This window comes from Carassius auratus, chromosome 42, assembly GCF_003368295.1.
Source record: "Carassius auratus strain Wakin chromosome 42, ASM336829v1, whole genome shotgun sequence".
Lineage (NCBI taxonomy): Eukaryota > Metazoa > Chordata > Actinopteri > Cypriniformes > Cyprinidae > Carassius > Carassius auratus.
Window position 1 is genome coordinate 8,251,190 of NC_039284.1, and position 16,769 is coordinate 8,267,958.

Genomic DNA, 16,769 nt, shown 5'->3' on the forward strand with positions numbered 1-16,769 from the left:
AATTCATTCTCAAAATATTTTGAATTTATTATCGTACTATTTCAACTTAATTCTCGAAACATTTTTTTTTTTTTTTTTTACATGGTACCTAAATGCCGTCATACTGTACACTATGTATTATGGAGCAATCTGTACTCATAAATAAATAAATAATGAATTATAAATGAATTATATTTCATGGAAATATTAGGAAGAGAATGCAAATGTGTATGATAACTTATTTTGTAGTTTAACACAGGAAACAGTGAGCCTTTGCAAATATAGCATCTCTGGCATCTTATAACTAACCACACTCCAGAGCTCTCTTTCCTACAGCCTTGTTTTGATGACCGTAAGCCAGACCTTCTCTCTTCTCTCTCCTTGCAGGCTGAAAGAAAATGAAAAGCGAGCCAAAGTTCTGCAGGAGGAGAGAGAGTTTTATTCTTCTCAAGCTCAAGCTCTCCAGCAGTCACTCACACAGCTCACAGCAGACAAACAGCACACCGAAGAAGAGCTGAAGGTGCAAACTAAAGTGCAATGAAAAAAAAAAAAAAAAAAAAACCTGAATGTAACTCTGATTGTGGAACATTGCAAACATTTTATTATTCTTTTAAAGGTGCTATGATATTTTGCTTTAGAACTAACATACAGTGTTATTAGGTTGCATGCAACATACTGTATGTATCACATTACCTCTCCTGCATCTCTGGATGCACATCCACATCTATTATCACTTCTTACTGATAGAAAAATCTATCTAAATTCTATTAAGGCCCATGTCTGTCTCCTCCTCCATACCTCTCCCTTCTAAATGTATCTCCCTTACACTCTGTCTTCATAATTTACATTATATGTTATTTGTGTGTATGCGTGTTTACGTGTATGCGTGTATGTGTGTGTAGGCAGAGATGGAGTCTCGTGTGGAACTGGAGCGTAGGCTGAAATTGGCTGAGGAGGCCCTGCAAGATCTAGAGCAGGGTCTAAATGCAATAGAACGCACCCATGAGAGGGATGAAAGAATGAAAGGAGATGTCAGCCATCTCCGCAGTGAGTACATTCCATTAGCCATGTTCTAATACTTTTCGGATCTTCAAAGTTTGAGTTACCCGAACAGAAACCTCTCAGGTTAATATATATATATATATATATATATATATATATATATATATATATATATATATATATATATATATATATATATACAGGGGCACTGCACAAGATCCCGGGCCCTATGCATATATACATACACACATACCAGGGGTGGACTGGGACCAAAAAGTGGCCTTGGACTTTCTAGCCCACAGCAGCCCACCACATCATAATGGATCCACCCCTGTTTTGATGTCATTTTAACCAATAGGGCAACTGATCCTCAGTTGAAAAAAAAAAAAAAAAAAAAAACTGCATGCAGCAGCTGTTCATTTAGCGACTCCTAGTGAGTGATACATGCTCATCATGACACATACATTCTCCTAGAACTCACACTTCGCATTCAGTTATTCACTTGAAGGAGGGAGGGCAAAACACTCACATGGAAACAAAACACACTCCTTGTCGGCAACGGCTGCACGATCGACTCACTCATCCATTTACGTAGAAAAGAGATATTGTGATATTGTGATTTCCAATCATTGATCATTAAAAAAAAAAAAAAACAACAACAAAAAAAGATTTTTCTCCAGTAGGGCATGCACCACCAAAGGAAAGAGAGGGATTTTTTTTTCTTTTACATTCAACCACAGTGTTACGCTAGCTTTCACTATTCTAGATTGTTTGTGCTGCCTCTAAATAGTCCAATCAGCGTCGAGTCGCGTTTTGTGTAGTGCTGCCCCTTTTTGACCAATTTCGGTCAAACTGAGAATCGCCCCAAGTGCTCTCACAGACTTCCATACAAAGATCTTTTTTTTTTCTAACTGCAGGCACTGCAATGCAATTTTGCAAATATTAAAGTACTATAAAGACCCACAGCTATCACTTTACAATAAAACCTCATTAGTTAACCTTAGTTAATGCATTAACATTCACAATGAGCAATAGCTACATTTGCTGCAGAAGTTATTAACCTTTGTTAAAAAAAAAAATACAACGTTAGCTCATTAAATGACACAATTGCAACTTTCAATTTTAACAACGCATTATTAAATATTGGAATACCTAAGATTAATGAATGTTTAGAATAATTTTTAATTGGCAGTTTGTTAACTAATGATAACTAATGAAGCCCTAATGTAAAGTGTGAACGAACAATAAAGAATCAATGTTGTAGTCCAAAAAAAAAAGTTTGAAAATAAATAGCCTATTAAGTCTAAATATTAAAGTATTTGGCACTGTGATGAACACCATAGCAAATCCACATATTTGAATGGCTATTTAAATACGTTTTAGAAAGTAGCAGTTGCTTTATTTATAGGGTTTCCAGAGTAAAGGCTACTTTTTTCTGCAGTTTAGCGCCATCTGCTTCCAGAGAGTGAATGTGCCTTCATTCAGCGTGTCTCTCACATGTTCCTCATGTGCTTCTCATGCGTACTTGTTTACATCAGAGCGCACAGAGTCTTTCAAGCAGCATTTAGCTGTTGTGCATTTTGACCAGTTGATGGGAAAATTATTCTTAAAATGCATTCCAAATTCGGATAATTTGTAATATATAATTATTCACGGTATTTAGAAGTGCCCACAATAATAATATTGTGCATATTAATTACCATGATATATCGCATTACTTAACACTGGCACGTGTAATCGCAACACTTTTGTTTTTTCCCCCATTTTTCATGAGCTGAACTCAAAGATCTAAGACTTTTTCTATGTACACAAAAGGCCTATTTCTCTCAAATATTGTTCACAAATCTGTCTAGATCTGTGTTAGTGAGCAGTTCTTCTTTGCCGAGATAATCCATCCACCTCACAGGTGCGGCATATCAAGGTGCTGATTAGACAGAATTTTGCACAGGTGTGCCTTAGGTTGGCCACAATAAAAGGCCACTCTAAAATATGCAGTTTTATCACACAGCACAATGCCACAGATGTTACAAGTTTTGAGGGAGCGTGCAATTGCCATGCTGACTATAGGAAAGTCCACCAGAGCTGTTGCCTGTGAATTAAATATTAATTTCTCTACCATAATCCATCTTCAAAGGCATTTCAGAGAATTTGGCAGTACATCCAACTGGCCTCACAACCGCAGACCATGTGTAACCACACAAGCCCAGGACCACCACATCCAGCATCTTAATCTCCAAGATCGTCTGAGACCAGCCACCCGGACAGCTGCTGCAACAATTGGTTTTCATTACCAAAGAATTTCTGCACAAACTATCAGAAACTGTCTCAGGGAAGCTTATCTGCATGCTTGTTGTCCTCATCGGGGTCTTGACCTGACTGCAGATCGTTGTGTGGGTGAGCAGTTTGCTGATGTCAACGTTGTGGATCGAGTGGCCCATGGCGACGGTGGGAGTATGGTATGGGCAGGAGTATGTTATGGACAACGAACACAGGTGAATTTTATTGATGGCATTTTGACCCATTGACCATGTTTGGGGTGCTCTGGAGTGTTTTTTTATTGTGGCCATCGTAAGGCACGTGTGCAATAATCATGCTGTCTAATCAGCATCTTGATATGCCACACCTGTGAGGAGGATGGATTATCTCGGCATAGGAGAAGTGCTCACTAACACAGATTTAGACAGATTTGTGAACGATATTTGAGAGAAATAGGCCTTTTGTGTACATTGAAAAACTCTTAGATCTTTAAGTTCAGCTCATGAAAAATGGGGGCAAAAACAAAAGTTGCGTTTATAATTTATATATATATATTTCCTCCAACTCAAACACAGGGCTTATTGTAACCATAAAGCAAAAAGAGGGAGCTGTTGTATGTGTTTTGCAGCTGGTCCATTGTCTTATGAGTCAGTAGAAATGCGTAAACCTCCTTATTTGTGAGGACATTGCCACCACATACTGTCTTTATGACACTTTTTAAATGGCACTGAATGAGTTCCCAGGCATGCTGGGATGTTGGCAGCCTTTCCTTCAATATCCGTTCCAGCTGAACCATTAAGGAAAAAATAAATGAATAAATTAAAATTTTGTAAAGTCAAGTGAATCCAAAGCCAGTTTGCCAACAGCAATGTAAGTCAAGACTGCAATTTCTTTTCACTGAGGAACAACTTAACTTAAAAAAAAAAAAAAAAAAAAAAAAAGAAGATTGTATTTAATGTGTAATGAGCCATTCTATATTTAGGGGTACATTTAATATCAGCCAAAAAGTCAGAAAATCACTTTATTTATCCTTTTTGATAAATAAATTAGATGGATGAATTATATATCCCCTTAATGTGCTAAATCAATTGTTTGGCAAGCTTAAGCTCCAATGACTTTTTAAATATGTTAATACATATTAACATTTGATTCATTATTTTGTCAACTGTGTTATGGACAAATGTTGTGTCAAATGAAACATGAATGAAGTCCCAAATGTTTGATAAATGTAATGAAAAAACATAGGAAATACATGGGGCTAATTAACACAATTTTTGTTTTTATATACTTTATATATATTATATATATGTGACTTTGGAACAAACCATGGCTGATTTATAGGGGGTTTTATAATGAGTAACATTTTTGACACTGATCTCTCGGACATAAACAAAATGGATGATCTAATGTAGATGCATGAACATTTTTTTTTTCTGATATAAAATTGACCATTGTTTGAAATGAAAAGTTATTGAAAAATGTCCATGGAGATGCCATGTACCCCTAATTATAGAATGACTCACATATAGTAACGTCCATTTATTGAAGGCATTGTTTAGGCATGGTTGCCAGCATTCTTAAGACTATCTTATAATATGCTCAGCAGAAAAAAGAAACTCATACAGGTTTGGAACAACATGAGGGTGATTCAATGACAGGATTTTCATTTTCGGATGATTTATCCCTTTAACGTTGTGTATTGTACCTCTAGTGTTCTTTGAGGAATGTATTTGTGCTGCGGAGATTGAAGCCAAGTTACCATCCATCATGAAGAATGCTGTGTATCTGCATAAAGCTGCTGCTCGACGCATTAAAAGTTGCCGTATCCAGAGACGGGCCTCTAGACAGCACTGGTGTAAGTGTTACACGTCGGTGTGCGTATGCACACATGATGTTATTGCTATTTCTGCTTTTTTGGTTTGACTGGAGGAGGTTTGGTAAAATGTTACATTTAATACATACAGTATACAACTTAAAATTAACCTGTTAACATCCACTCCACTAATATTGGCAACCTTGGAAAATGTTAACAAATAATCAGTTCATATTTAAATAAAAAAAATAGCACATCAGGGTTCACCCTGGCATGAAATTGTCCAGCCATGACTTCCTGTTCCACGGGGTTATAAATATGAGAAACATAATGGCCAAACTGTTCTTAATCATCCATCACAAGGAGTAAAACCAAAGAGTATAGTTCTAATATGTAGAACAAAGTTAAAGAGCTTCACAAAAGAGAAAGTGGCTGTAAGAAAATGGCTAGAAAAGTATTGAAAATCCCCATTTCCACCATAAGGGCAATAATTAATTATTAGTTACAATTAACACAAATATTACAGATCTGTCTGGAAGAGGATGTGTGTCTAAATCATCCGAATGCACTGTGAGGAGGAAAGTTTGAGAGTCTCAAAACTGGAGAATCGGGAGATTAGTTGAATCTTAAGAGTCAAACAGCCCCTACATCACCACATGTTGTCCGAGAGGTTTCCAAAAACAAACTCCAGCATATTCAGTTGTCAGACATGTCTGGAACTTCAAACATGACTGGCTTTTATGGTCAGATGGAACTAAAAAAGGAGCATTTTGGCAGCAAACCCACCAGATGGGTTTGGTGCAAACAGGGATAAAAAGTTCCCCATGCCCACGGTTAAATATACTGCCAGATCTTTAATGTTGTGGGCCTATTTTTCTGCCAGAGGTCTTGGACATATGTTCAGATAAATGGCATCAAATATCAACAGACAAACAATCTAAACCTGACTGCCTCTGTAAGAAATCTTTCAATTGGCCACAGTTGGATCTTCAATCAGGACAGTGATCCAAAACAAGCATAAAAAAAAAAAAAAAAAAATACATCACTGAGCACAAAATTAATGGTTCTTTCATGGCAGTCCCAGTCTTCTGTCCTGAAAATGAGTGAGGTGAACTGAAGAGAAGTGCCAACATAGAGAGATATTGTCAGAAGGAATGGTCTTTGATCTCTTGTCAGATGTTCTCTAAACTAATCAGTTATTATAGGACAAAACTCATAGCTGTTATCCTGGGAAAAGGACGGTGCAATAATTGTGGCCAAAACATTTGTTCCATAATGACCCCAAGGGTGCCAATATTAGTGGAGGGCACTGTATGTTTAAAATTAAGTAATAGTTGGCATAAACTATTAATTGTTATTACACTGATTTTACAAATATGTGTAAGACCGTAATGCCACATCTTGTGGAATTGCCCTAATGGCGTTAAAGTTTTAGTTAAGTTTACTCTAAATATATTCACTTCACCTTCTCTTGTCCTGTGTTTAGTGAAGCACTCTCAATCGTTTGCCTCCTCTCGTGGTGCCTCCTCCAGCAGTCTTGAAGAGCTGAGAGAAACAGCCCGGCGTCTGACTTCAGACAGCTGTTTGAGACAGCGGGCCTACAAGATCATCAGCCGCCAGAAGACCGTTCAGTCTGATGACTAACAATATTCTGAAAGATTGACTGTCAGAACATCCTGGGAGAGAGGGGAAGTTGTTTTGTTGTTTTGTTCTATGCTGTGCAACTAATGGTGAAAAGTTAGACATTCATAATTCAGTAAGGGGAGCAGAGTGCTGTCATATTTTGGGACTACATGTCCTTCATATTTTGTCCTGTGTCCTGTAGAACAATATAAATGCGAAATGTCAATGTTTGCTTTTAGTGTCATTCAAATTAAAATGTATTTAAAACTTACAAACAGAAACAGTACATTGACTTGTAAAATATCAACAAACTAACTGTCAAAAAACTGAAATATGTATGTGTGTGTGTGTGTGTGTGTGTGTGTGTGTGTGTGAGGGAAATAACTACAATCCCATGAAACATTGCAAATGACAAAGTAAAAATGGACTTAAATATTAATGATTGTTTAAAAATATAAACAATATATTTTATGTTTATTGCAAAATTTGCATTTATATACAACTATTTATGTAATTTGAGAGTGTAGGCAGACTGACTCATCTTTCAAAGGCCTATATAAGTTAGGCTTAAAGATCAATTTCCGAATTAAGAAAATTAATTACATTTTTGTTTTACTATGTTTACATTTTAGATTTTCGACTTAGAATACGACATAGTTGAGCATAACCTGTCTATCACAGGACAGAGATCACAGTTTATTAACCCTTCCAAATAAATAATAATAAAAAATAAACAAACAAAAAAACTATGTAATGTGAATTCATAAAACATTATGTCCAGAAGCATAACACAACTAAATAATTCAGATTTAATTTTTATTTATTTATTTAAATACAGTATGCCATTTTCAAAACTGAATTGTTGGTTCTCAAGTAAAGCATTACCCTGCATTTCATTTTTTTAATAAACTAGATATGAACCATCTGTAGCCTACAGAAAACATTTTCATTGCAATTAAAAAAAAAGTATAACAATTTGATGAGATATACTTTTACACTTAAAACAAAAGAAACAATAAAACATTTTAACAAAACAATCTGTTTATTAATCTGTAATTATCCCAAAAAGCTTTATGAATTACATTCAGATTCATTTTTTTTTTTTTTTCTCATGAAACTGAGATTATTAGCTTGGTTCCTTTTCAGCACGATTCTGCTTCTATTTAAAAAGCCCTCAAGTTTAACCCATGATACAATATGAAATTGTTCAAATTAAATTGTTTCTTTGGGCTTTTATGATATTAAAAGTGGTGTTGATATGCCATCTGGATGTGCTGGAATTAAAATGGCTTTAGTGTTTATTAAACCTTCCAATTACGTCATGCCTAGCTGAGTCACTGCCGGAAAGGGAATAAGGATCTGTGATCAAAGTGAAATTTGCAGTCTCTTGGGGGTTATTTTTACTGAATCAGGTCACAGATGCCAACATCATCATCTTCTCCACTCCCAAACCTGCATCAGAAGAGACAAACCAGATAACAGACAGTTATTGCAAAGAAACTTTACTTTTCACTCTGTTATATAAAACAACTAATAATTAAGCTGCACTATCAGACTTGCTTGCATAACAAATTTAAATATATAAATCTGTTGTGCAGTTATCATGCAATAATCATCTAAAAAGCCTGTATGCAGAGGCACTGAAAAATGTGCTAGCCCTAAAAACAGTTGTTGACTGCTATAAAGTACAAAAAAGCCTGTGACAGATGGCTGCCGTGACAAGCATCAGTGTGGGTTAAGCTCTCATAGGAACTGAAATGCCTATAGCAGTGCTTTTCTCACAGATATCGATGTGAGCTCTCCTCCAACCCTTTCCTCTAAATATGTACCAGGATGACATAGCATTTCTAGTACAGTGGGAGTTTAATGACAAGCACCCTGTTTCTTATATGTTATATTCCTATGCCTACTCATCGTTAAACCGTAAATACCAAAGTTTTATGTAATATGAACATTCGTATTGGCTTCAATGCTCTCATTATCATCACACAGGCATTATTTTTATTATTGATAATGGACATGCAGTAACCGTTAAAGTTCAGGCAATGTTAAAAATAGCAAGATGTACTACTGATTTTACTATTTCTGCAGTATATAGCTAGTATGTGTCCTGTCCATAGTATGCTAATTTTCTGTATGTACTGCAACCATGTGCATTATACAAAAAAAGCATACCGGAACACTGTATCCCACAATCCAATGCACTCTACTTTCTGCATTTGAGTCAATGTTTTATTGGACTGAAAGCTAAATTACAAATGCAGTTTAATCATATTTATTTCCTTAGTCGTAGTGACATGATGAAGCCCTCAGAAAAATGTATTCTAAAGGCCCGTTCACACCAAGCACGATAACTATAAAGAAAACGATAAAGATATAGTTCTAAAAATCGTTCTAAATATTAAAGAATAGCGGAGTCCACACCACAACTATAACGATAAAGGCAAAGAGAAACAATATCGTTGGAATCACTTTCAGAACGATTTTTTTTTTTCTGATGAACGATAAAAACATTGCCAACCAATCAGAATCAATCCTGCTGTAATGAGCTCGAGAATTTAAAGCAGCAGATGTGTGTCCGCTTAGAATACACAGACAATATCGTTCGCTGGTGTGGACGCTAATATCGTTATCTTTATAGTTATCATTCTTGGTGTGAACGGGCCTTAACTGGTTAGTTGAATTCAGTGGTCAAATATTTCTGTATAATGAACACTAATGTTTAGTTTATACTGCACAAAGAAGTAAGCTAGTATTCCATTCTGAACATGCCGTATGAGAAGTAGAATACCAAAAATGAAGCTTGTGAGAAAAGAAAATAAGCACACCTGAAGTAATGCAGGGGATGTCAGAATGGATTTAAGCCCTGATTGGTCTGTTGCTGACCAGAGACTCCTGTGCTTCTTCAGCAGTTAGGCTGTGCTGACATCATTCTTTGTCATGTCCTGACTCTAGGATGTAATGCTCAGTCAGCATTTAGCTAGAGTTTGGTTTACACACAGTCAAGTCATGGCTCACTCTCCTATGGCCAAGATTCCTAAAAGAAGAGTCTCCCTCAAAAGATTTGCTGTGGGAGAAACATCCCATCCCATCCCATCCCCTTTTCCTTTTCTTTTTCTAAGGAATAAAGCTACCCTTAGAAAGAAGCCATCACTGCCACCATAGTGTCAAACTTCCTTGTAAACAATGAACTCATTATATACAGTTCTCAAAGCAACATGGATGCCAAGTTACAAAAAAAAAACAAAAAAAAAAAACATGCCCCGACATATAATCATACACACATAAGCACAAAGTTCTTAGATTAAAATTTTAAATATATAAATACAGAAAAATATTTATTTAAATTACATGATGAAAATGATCCAGCATCAGGAATAAATGAATCTTTAAATACAAGACTTAAGGGCATGACCATCAATATTGTTGCTGTAGTTTGGCGATGAGGCTAGCATGTAGGCTCAAGCTCAACTTATTTCTAGACAGATGTGCATGGAGAGAGTAATTATTAAGTTGCACAGATGAAGTGATCACTTCTCAACTAAATTTGCTTTTAACTGAGCCTCCAGGGCCATCTTGTCAAAGGTGCGCATGTTTGTCTCTTCACGAACACGATCGCGCACGTGGAAAGATGCACGCGCCACGGATCGGGCACTTTCCAAAACTGCCCGTTTTTCTCTGAAAATCTGTTCACTTTTTTCCAGTTTGCGCTCAATGGACTGCAACAGTTCTAGGCGGCGCTGTTTCTCCTCCTCCTCTACGCGTTGACGATTAAGCCTTTGGAGTCGTTCTTTTTCCTGCCTGCTTTGAACCACACGTTGGGCCTTTTCCCGTGCCCTCTCTTCAGCTATTTGAGTGGCTTGTTGTGCACGTCTTTCAGCCTCCCTAGCCCTTGCCTCCATCTGTTCCTTCTGCTGTTGCTCACGTAGTTCAGCGGCCCGTCTTGCTTTCTGGATCTGCTTCTCTTCTCGCTTAGCTTTCTCCTTTAACTCTTGCCCACGTTTTTCTTGTATTTGCTCATAGTTTTCCAAAGACCTACTTAACTTCTCTTCAGCTGTTCTCCGTGCTTCTTCACGCTCGTCCGCTTCTCGGCGTGCAATCTCTTGGATAAGAGCTGCATGGCGCCTCTTCTCGGCACGGTTGAGTCCACGACGCTCCTCTTGAATTTGGTGCTCTCGCTCCTGTCGCTTCAGCTCAGCGATGGTCAGTTTCTCCTTAAGGAGCAGTTTCTCTTGCTCAAGAATAGCAGCACGCTCCTCCTCGAGAGATTTAAGGTTCTGTTCTTGTAATGCCTTCTTGTGTTTCTCCTCACGAGCAGTCTGTTGCAGTTTCTGCAACCGGCTGCGTTCTTGTTGCTCAGCCAGTTCCTTCCAACGCTCCTCACTTTCCAATGCTTGGCGAAGTTTAGCTTCTGCCACATCACGCTCCTGCTGGTTAAGCCAGCGCTGTCGGGTAGAAACCTGTGACTGCCAGGCACGCTGGCACTGCTGCACAGCCCTCTGTTTCTCCCGTTCTTCACGTTCCCTTCGGAGCTCCTCTAGTCTGCGCTCACTGTCCCATTGCAGGTGTGCTACGTAGCGTGTCTGGCTCATTATGTCCTCCTCTTGGTACCTGGCTAGCATTAGTGCAGCAATCTTTCTGTCTCGTTCTGGGACAGCTTTAAGTCCTCGCCGTTTCACTTCTTTCACAATGCGCTCCACTTTTTGCATAGTCTGTGGAGAGTGGCTAAGATCTCCCAAGCTCAAACTGCGACCCATCAGGGAGTTAAAGGTAGCTAAAGTCCGGGCACGAGGGCTTGATGTCTTAGCCCAGTGATCTCTTGCCCCTTCCCAGCTATAGGATGAGGAAGCAGATTCAGAGGAGGTACATGTGGTAGTTGTGGTGTTTGTTGTTGAAGCAGTAGAGGAACAAAACGTGTCACGTCTGCGCTGCAAAGACTCCAATGAGTGGCTTCTGCATCTAGCCTTTGATTTAGAGAAGATGTTCCCATTGTGCTGTGCAAACGTACTTGTGATGCCATTGGCAGGACTTTGGACAGCAGATTTTGACACTATTGGGGCAAGTGAAGTTGGTGTCCTTGGAAAGGAAGAAGGTTTTGTTACTGATCTGGGGAAAGTATTTGGAGCCTTTGTAGGGACGCTGGAGGGTTTTTTTGAGCCCTGACCTCCTGGAGCTGACTGAATCGATCGTTGGATTATTGAAGGTTTTGGACCTTGAGGTTTTCCCCCAGATTCTGCTTCAAGGGACTTAGACTTTTTTGCAGAAGTTCCTTTAGCGGTAGAAGCAGAGTTCACTGGACTGACTTTTGGAGGAGAACTGGATGTGGACACTGTAGTAACTTGTCCTGAACCTGCTGTCATGCTTTTAGGGGTAGTTGATGTAAATTGTTTTTTAGGTGTACCACTGTAAGTGGGTGTTATTTTGGGGGCTGGATTTGTTAAATTATTATTGGTTTGTTGAGACAATCCAGTATTTACAGTTTCCCGTGACTTCTCTGAAGCCAGTGGACCAGCATTATTGTTCAGAGCTGCCTGCAGAATTCTCCTCTTCTCCTCTCTGATAATTCGCTCTCTCTCCTCTCTGCAGTGTCGGAGTTTAGCATGTCTATCCCGCTCATATATCTCAAACATTCCTGTGGCGACACGCATACTCCGGCCAGGTGCTTCACGGGCAAAATCAGACAGTGGACGAGGCAGAAGCTCCACAGGTTTCAGTCCACATCGTGCGCATGCCTCGAGAGAGCGAGGGCTTGTCAGTACATACCGACTGCCTTCTGCAGCTGGTGAGTCGAAATTGTAAAGGTCCAGATGTAGTTTTTGCTCTTCTGGTTGACTGTTTTGCTGCTGGCATGGTTCTTGAGAGCTAGGTACAGGTTCAGTACTGGGCTCTGTCTGTGGGCTGGAATCCACACTAACATCTTTCTCTCTATCATCACCTGGCTCAGGTAGACATGGTGCTTCAGAGGCTGCAGCGGGGCTTTCAAACTGGGCCCCTCTGAATTTACTCTGGTCATCAGGTTCCAATGGGTCCACCATGGTTCACTGTATAAAACACACACACACACACAAATTTATACTGCAGTGTTTCAATGACAGTGCTGGATAACCCACAAGCAGATTTGTGGAATCACAGGGATTATTATGTTCTGTCTAGAGATCAAAGCTTAAGAGTGCTATCTAAGGTTGAGGGACGTTACAAAGCTTACACATGAATGCATATTTCTTACGCTCTGCTTCTCTATGTGATGACGGTTCCTGCCTAAGGATAATTACATAAGGTTACACATGCATTCTGGGCAATATTAAAGAACTCTGTAGTTGCTATTTTTAGAGACTGATTCAGATGCAGTCATGCAAGTATGTAAAACCATTTCAATGTCTCATCACTCCGCATCCATCCATCTATCTTTCTATCTATCTTTCTATCTATCTATCTATATATCCATCCATCTATCTATCGATATATATATATATATATATATATATATATATATATATGTATATGTATATGTATATATATATATATATATATATATATATATATATATATGTATGTATATATTATGTGTGTCTGTCTTTCTGTCTGTCTAATGCCTCTAAACCTCAATAATGCAGTTACTCAAAAACAAAAATGGCAAAATTTTATGTCATTTTTTTCCCAAAGTCAAATTATGGAATGTTTAGTACTCTCCATATCAGTGACACGACTATGTGTATCGCAAGCTTCGATTAATAACATCATTATAGGCCCCAACCAGACAACATACTGCAAGAGCCATCTGCAAGAGCCATCTAAAAACACAAATGCTCAAAACAGTCTCTCACTTCGCAGATGGTTTCCAGAGTAGATGTTTTTGATTTTGCATACAGTAAGGGGTCCCTGTCCAACCAAGCTCAATAGTATCTGAAGACATAAATGCGCTAGGAATCATTTGCCCATAAGAACATAAGGCACGACGATATCGCAAAAAAAAAAAAAAAACCTCTTACCGCTATCAGGTCCCACTCGTTTAAAGCATATCAGGTCACCGATATTTCCCCTCTTCGTCATCGAATGTGTTTGAGATTATGTGGTCGCTTCTCGTCTGGTTCTATCCTTCAGCAGTCAGTCTCCACCTGCTGTTTGACTCTCGCATCCTTGGCCGTGAGGCATCCGTGCTCCGCCTCCGTGTGACTGCGCTCTAAAAATACCGCACATATTCAGCCCTTTGTCCCACTGTTATGACCATATGAACGGAGAATGAACGATTCTGCCTTGCTGTCATGATAAACATGGTAAAAAAAAAATACATGCGTTAGCCTTTTTTTTTTTTTTTTTTTTTTATCTTATGTGGTTTCCACAGAGCTGAACATTATATATAGCTATCCTGTTTCTGCAACATAAATAGTAATTCTATTAATATTATTATATATAATGTAACACTAATCAGTTAATTAAGCTGGATTTTGCAAATGATCCATGGAAATTCAGGAGTGTAAATATTGGATGAAATCAAAATGTTTCTAACGGGGCTGTCAGTTCAATGTTGTAATAAGTCAAACTCTACGCTAGGGGGCGCAACATGCACAAAAATAACGTGGCTTTAAGGAAATCTGCCGTGCTTGCAATCTACGATTGCTTTAAATGGAAATTCTATGTGAAGTCATGCTACTCTTAAAAAAGATGTGAATTTCATTGCATTAGGTAACTAAATATCAGATCAAATTATATCTGCAAACATTGATCAAATTTCTTAAGAACTAATTTCAAGTTTGTTTGTTTGGTTGGTTATGAATAAATGTCTGAGTTCCCTTCTAGTTGCAACCGATGATTCATTCAAGACTATTTTACATATTTACTGAACCCAGTTATGCCCAAAAGGGTCAGATTGACTTTTGTCATAATTTTGAATGGTATAGCTATCGGTTGTTTTATTGTTTAACATTAAAAAAAAAAAAAAAAAAAATGTTTTGCTTGAAAACTGTTTGCCTAAATACCACTTGGTTAGGTAAGTTTATGCAATAGCATCCATACATTTCTAGGAGTGTCTTAACTGTATAACTCTGTGCATGATCTTTGCAGGAGGTTTGCTAAGGTGTCTGAAACTACTACTTTTTCTCTTTCATTAGTATAAATCTTTGATTGATAAAAACAGATAAAACTGATTTAAAAAAGCCAGTGCTACTAACACACTAACACCTGGGGCCAGTTATATAAACTGCTTAGACTAGTCTTAAAAAAGTTAGTCATCTAATTTTTGTCAGTGGCTTTCTGTCACGTACGGTGATACAAGAAGCATCAGGTTTATTGAGGGGCAATCCAAAGAGTAAACCAGGCAGGGTCAAAACCAGAAAATCCAAAAACATAAAAAAACACACGGGAAGAGCAGACTCTGGAAAGTATCATACATACGACAAGGACTCCGTGACAAAGACTCAGACAGAACGGGTATTTATACACAGAAGGATAATGGGGAAACAGGAGACAGGTGGGGGAACAATCAATTAACTAAAACAAGGAGGAAGGTGACCAAATAAGGGAACGGGAAGTGATAAGATGACAGACACCGTGGGAACGGAGGACACCTAGTGGACACCCAGGGAACACAACCCAGACACTGTGACACTTTCATGCCACAGGAATTTATGTACATCGATTATATCCATAACAGTTGCTGTTATGTAAAAGGAACAAATACTGTAAACCAAGCAACTAATGTCATGCCTGTAATAAACCATCTTATCAAAAAGTCAATTATTATTTCACTGTAATTTATGGCACTTTTGATACATTTATGCTGCTTTTTTTTACATTTATAACTTGGTAGCACTAAGCCCAATTCACTTTCATTTAACAGATGATGCAGCCAAAACTTGTTTCAAGAATCCACTTTTTTTGTAATTAAATAAATAAAGTAATACAAGGTCTGGAATGACATTCATCCAACAATAACAAATAATTCCATTATCAGTTATGCTAAATTAGATTCAAAAACAAACCCAGGATGCGTTTGGATTCTTCAGGCGTCCAGAGAGACGTTTTATAGAATAGGATTAGATAACTGGAGGGGGAGTCTGTGGTGGTGACCCACTAAACTCCTGACCCAGTGTAAGAACAGTGTGAGTTTAATTGACCCCGTCTGCGGACACCCATCAGAAAAGCTGTGAGCACTGGGTGACATCAAGCAACGTGCAGGATGCCTTGTCATTTGAGGGCATGAGATCTGAGGTGGGGGTGTATGAGAGATATAGTTCACTCTTCACAATAGTATGCCCCCAAAATTGTGCCTGGGGTCACAAAGAGGTGAGTTGCATGGTATAGAGATGGAGCTGGTTGGGGTTAGCTGATGGAAACATATGGAAAAGTTTCTATGCTTCAATCAAGACCCAACATTATTTTTATCTGGATTGCATTTCAGTTATGTGCCCTATTAGCTGATGGAATGACATCTCCTTCATGAACCATGATGTCATGTCTAAATTATTGCTAACAAACAGTGGAATATAGAAACCTGACGTACTGGAGCGTAATGACACAGTTTTGTAGAATCCACATGTTTAAGCTTTGATTATCTACATGATCTAATAATCAAAGTCTAAGTTCAATTCATCTGACTCAAATTTTGTTTCATTGGATTTTGGAATTGATGCACTGTGGATGGATAATCTGGCTTTGCTCAATATTATATGAAATGATACACAGTATTTGGTAAACATATGAATGTAATTATTACATTAGAGCATGATATCTTTACTCATAGGACTTTATTCTGGATAAAAAGTAACCAAGAAACCCCAGCTGTCCACACAGAAGACTTCTGCAGTTGGATAATTGTTTGTAGGAGCGTGCATGATTTTTTTATTGTTTTTATTTATTTATATACTGTATATATATGTGTGTGTGTGTGTGTGTTGAACAACAATGTAGGACAATAAAATAGCATGCAGGTGCACTGACAGTTTCTTTCATGACTCTTTTGGGGTGAATGGCAAGAACATGTTCGGATCATGGGTAAACCCAGAATCAAAGCACATTTTCAGGTCTAATTACTGTAATACAAAAATAATTATATATAAATTCAGATGTAAAGCTTTTTTTCTCTCTCTCTCCAATTCTC

At 38.0% G+C, this 16,769-nt stretch overlaps 2 protein-coding genes across 2 annotated transcripts in view; one reads left to right on the top strand and one right to left on the bottom strand.

Annotated features, from left to right (window-relative positions):
* Nucleotides 1-6,906, top strand: part of plekhd1 (pleckstrin homology domain containing, family D (with coiled-coil domains) member 1) — a 13,857-nt gene extending 6,951 nt beyond the window's left edge. Inside the window, exons 10-13 of the mRNA XM_026229194.1 lie at nucleotides 367-499; nucleotides 882-1,026; nucleotides 4,949-5,092; nucleotides 6,537-6,906. Coding sequence (XP_026084979.1) covers nucleotides 367-499; nucleotides 882-1,026; nucleotides 4,949-5,092; nucleotides 6,537-6,694 — 580 coding nt within the window. The 3' untranslated portion in view covers nucleotides 6,695-6,906. The remainder of the gene's footprint in view (nucleotides 1-366; nucleotides 500-881; nucleotides 1,027-4,948; nucleotides 5,093-6,536) is intronic.
* Nucleotides 6,907-7,443: 537 nt separating this feature from the next.
* Nucleotides 7,444-13,926, bottom strand: LOC113060537 (coiled-coil domain-containing protein 177-like). The gene is made up of 3 exons (XM_026229523.1): nucleotides 13,663-13,926; nucleotides 9,502-12,714; nucleotides 7,444-8,125 (listed from the first exon to the last, which is right to left on the bottom strand). The coding sequence occupies exon 2, from the start codon at nucleotides 12,706-12,708 to the stop codon at nucleotides 10,204-10,206; it is 2,505 nt and encodes an 834-aa protein (XP_026085308.1). The 5' UTR covers nucleotides 12,709-12,714; nucleotides 13,663-13,926; the 3' UTR covers nucleotides 7,444-8,125; nucleotides 9,502-10,203.
* Between the last annotated feature and the right edge of the window lie 2,843 nt (nucleotides 13,927-16,769).

Excerpts from the sequence above, each read along its gene's own strand:
- LOC113060537 (XM_026229523.1), bottom strand. The coding sequence starts at position 12,708 with ATGGTGGACCCATTGGAACCTGATGACCAGAGTAAATTCAGAGGGGCC.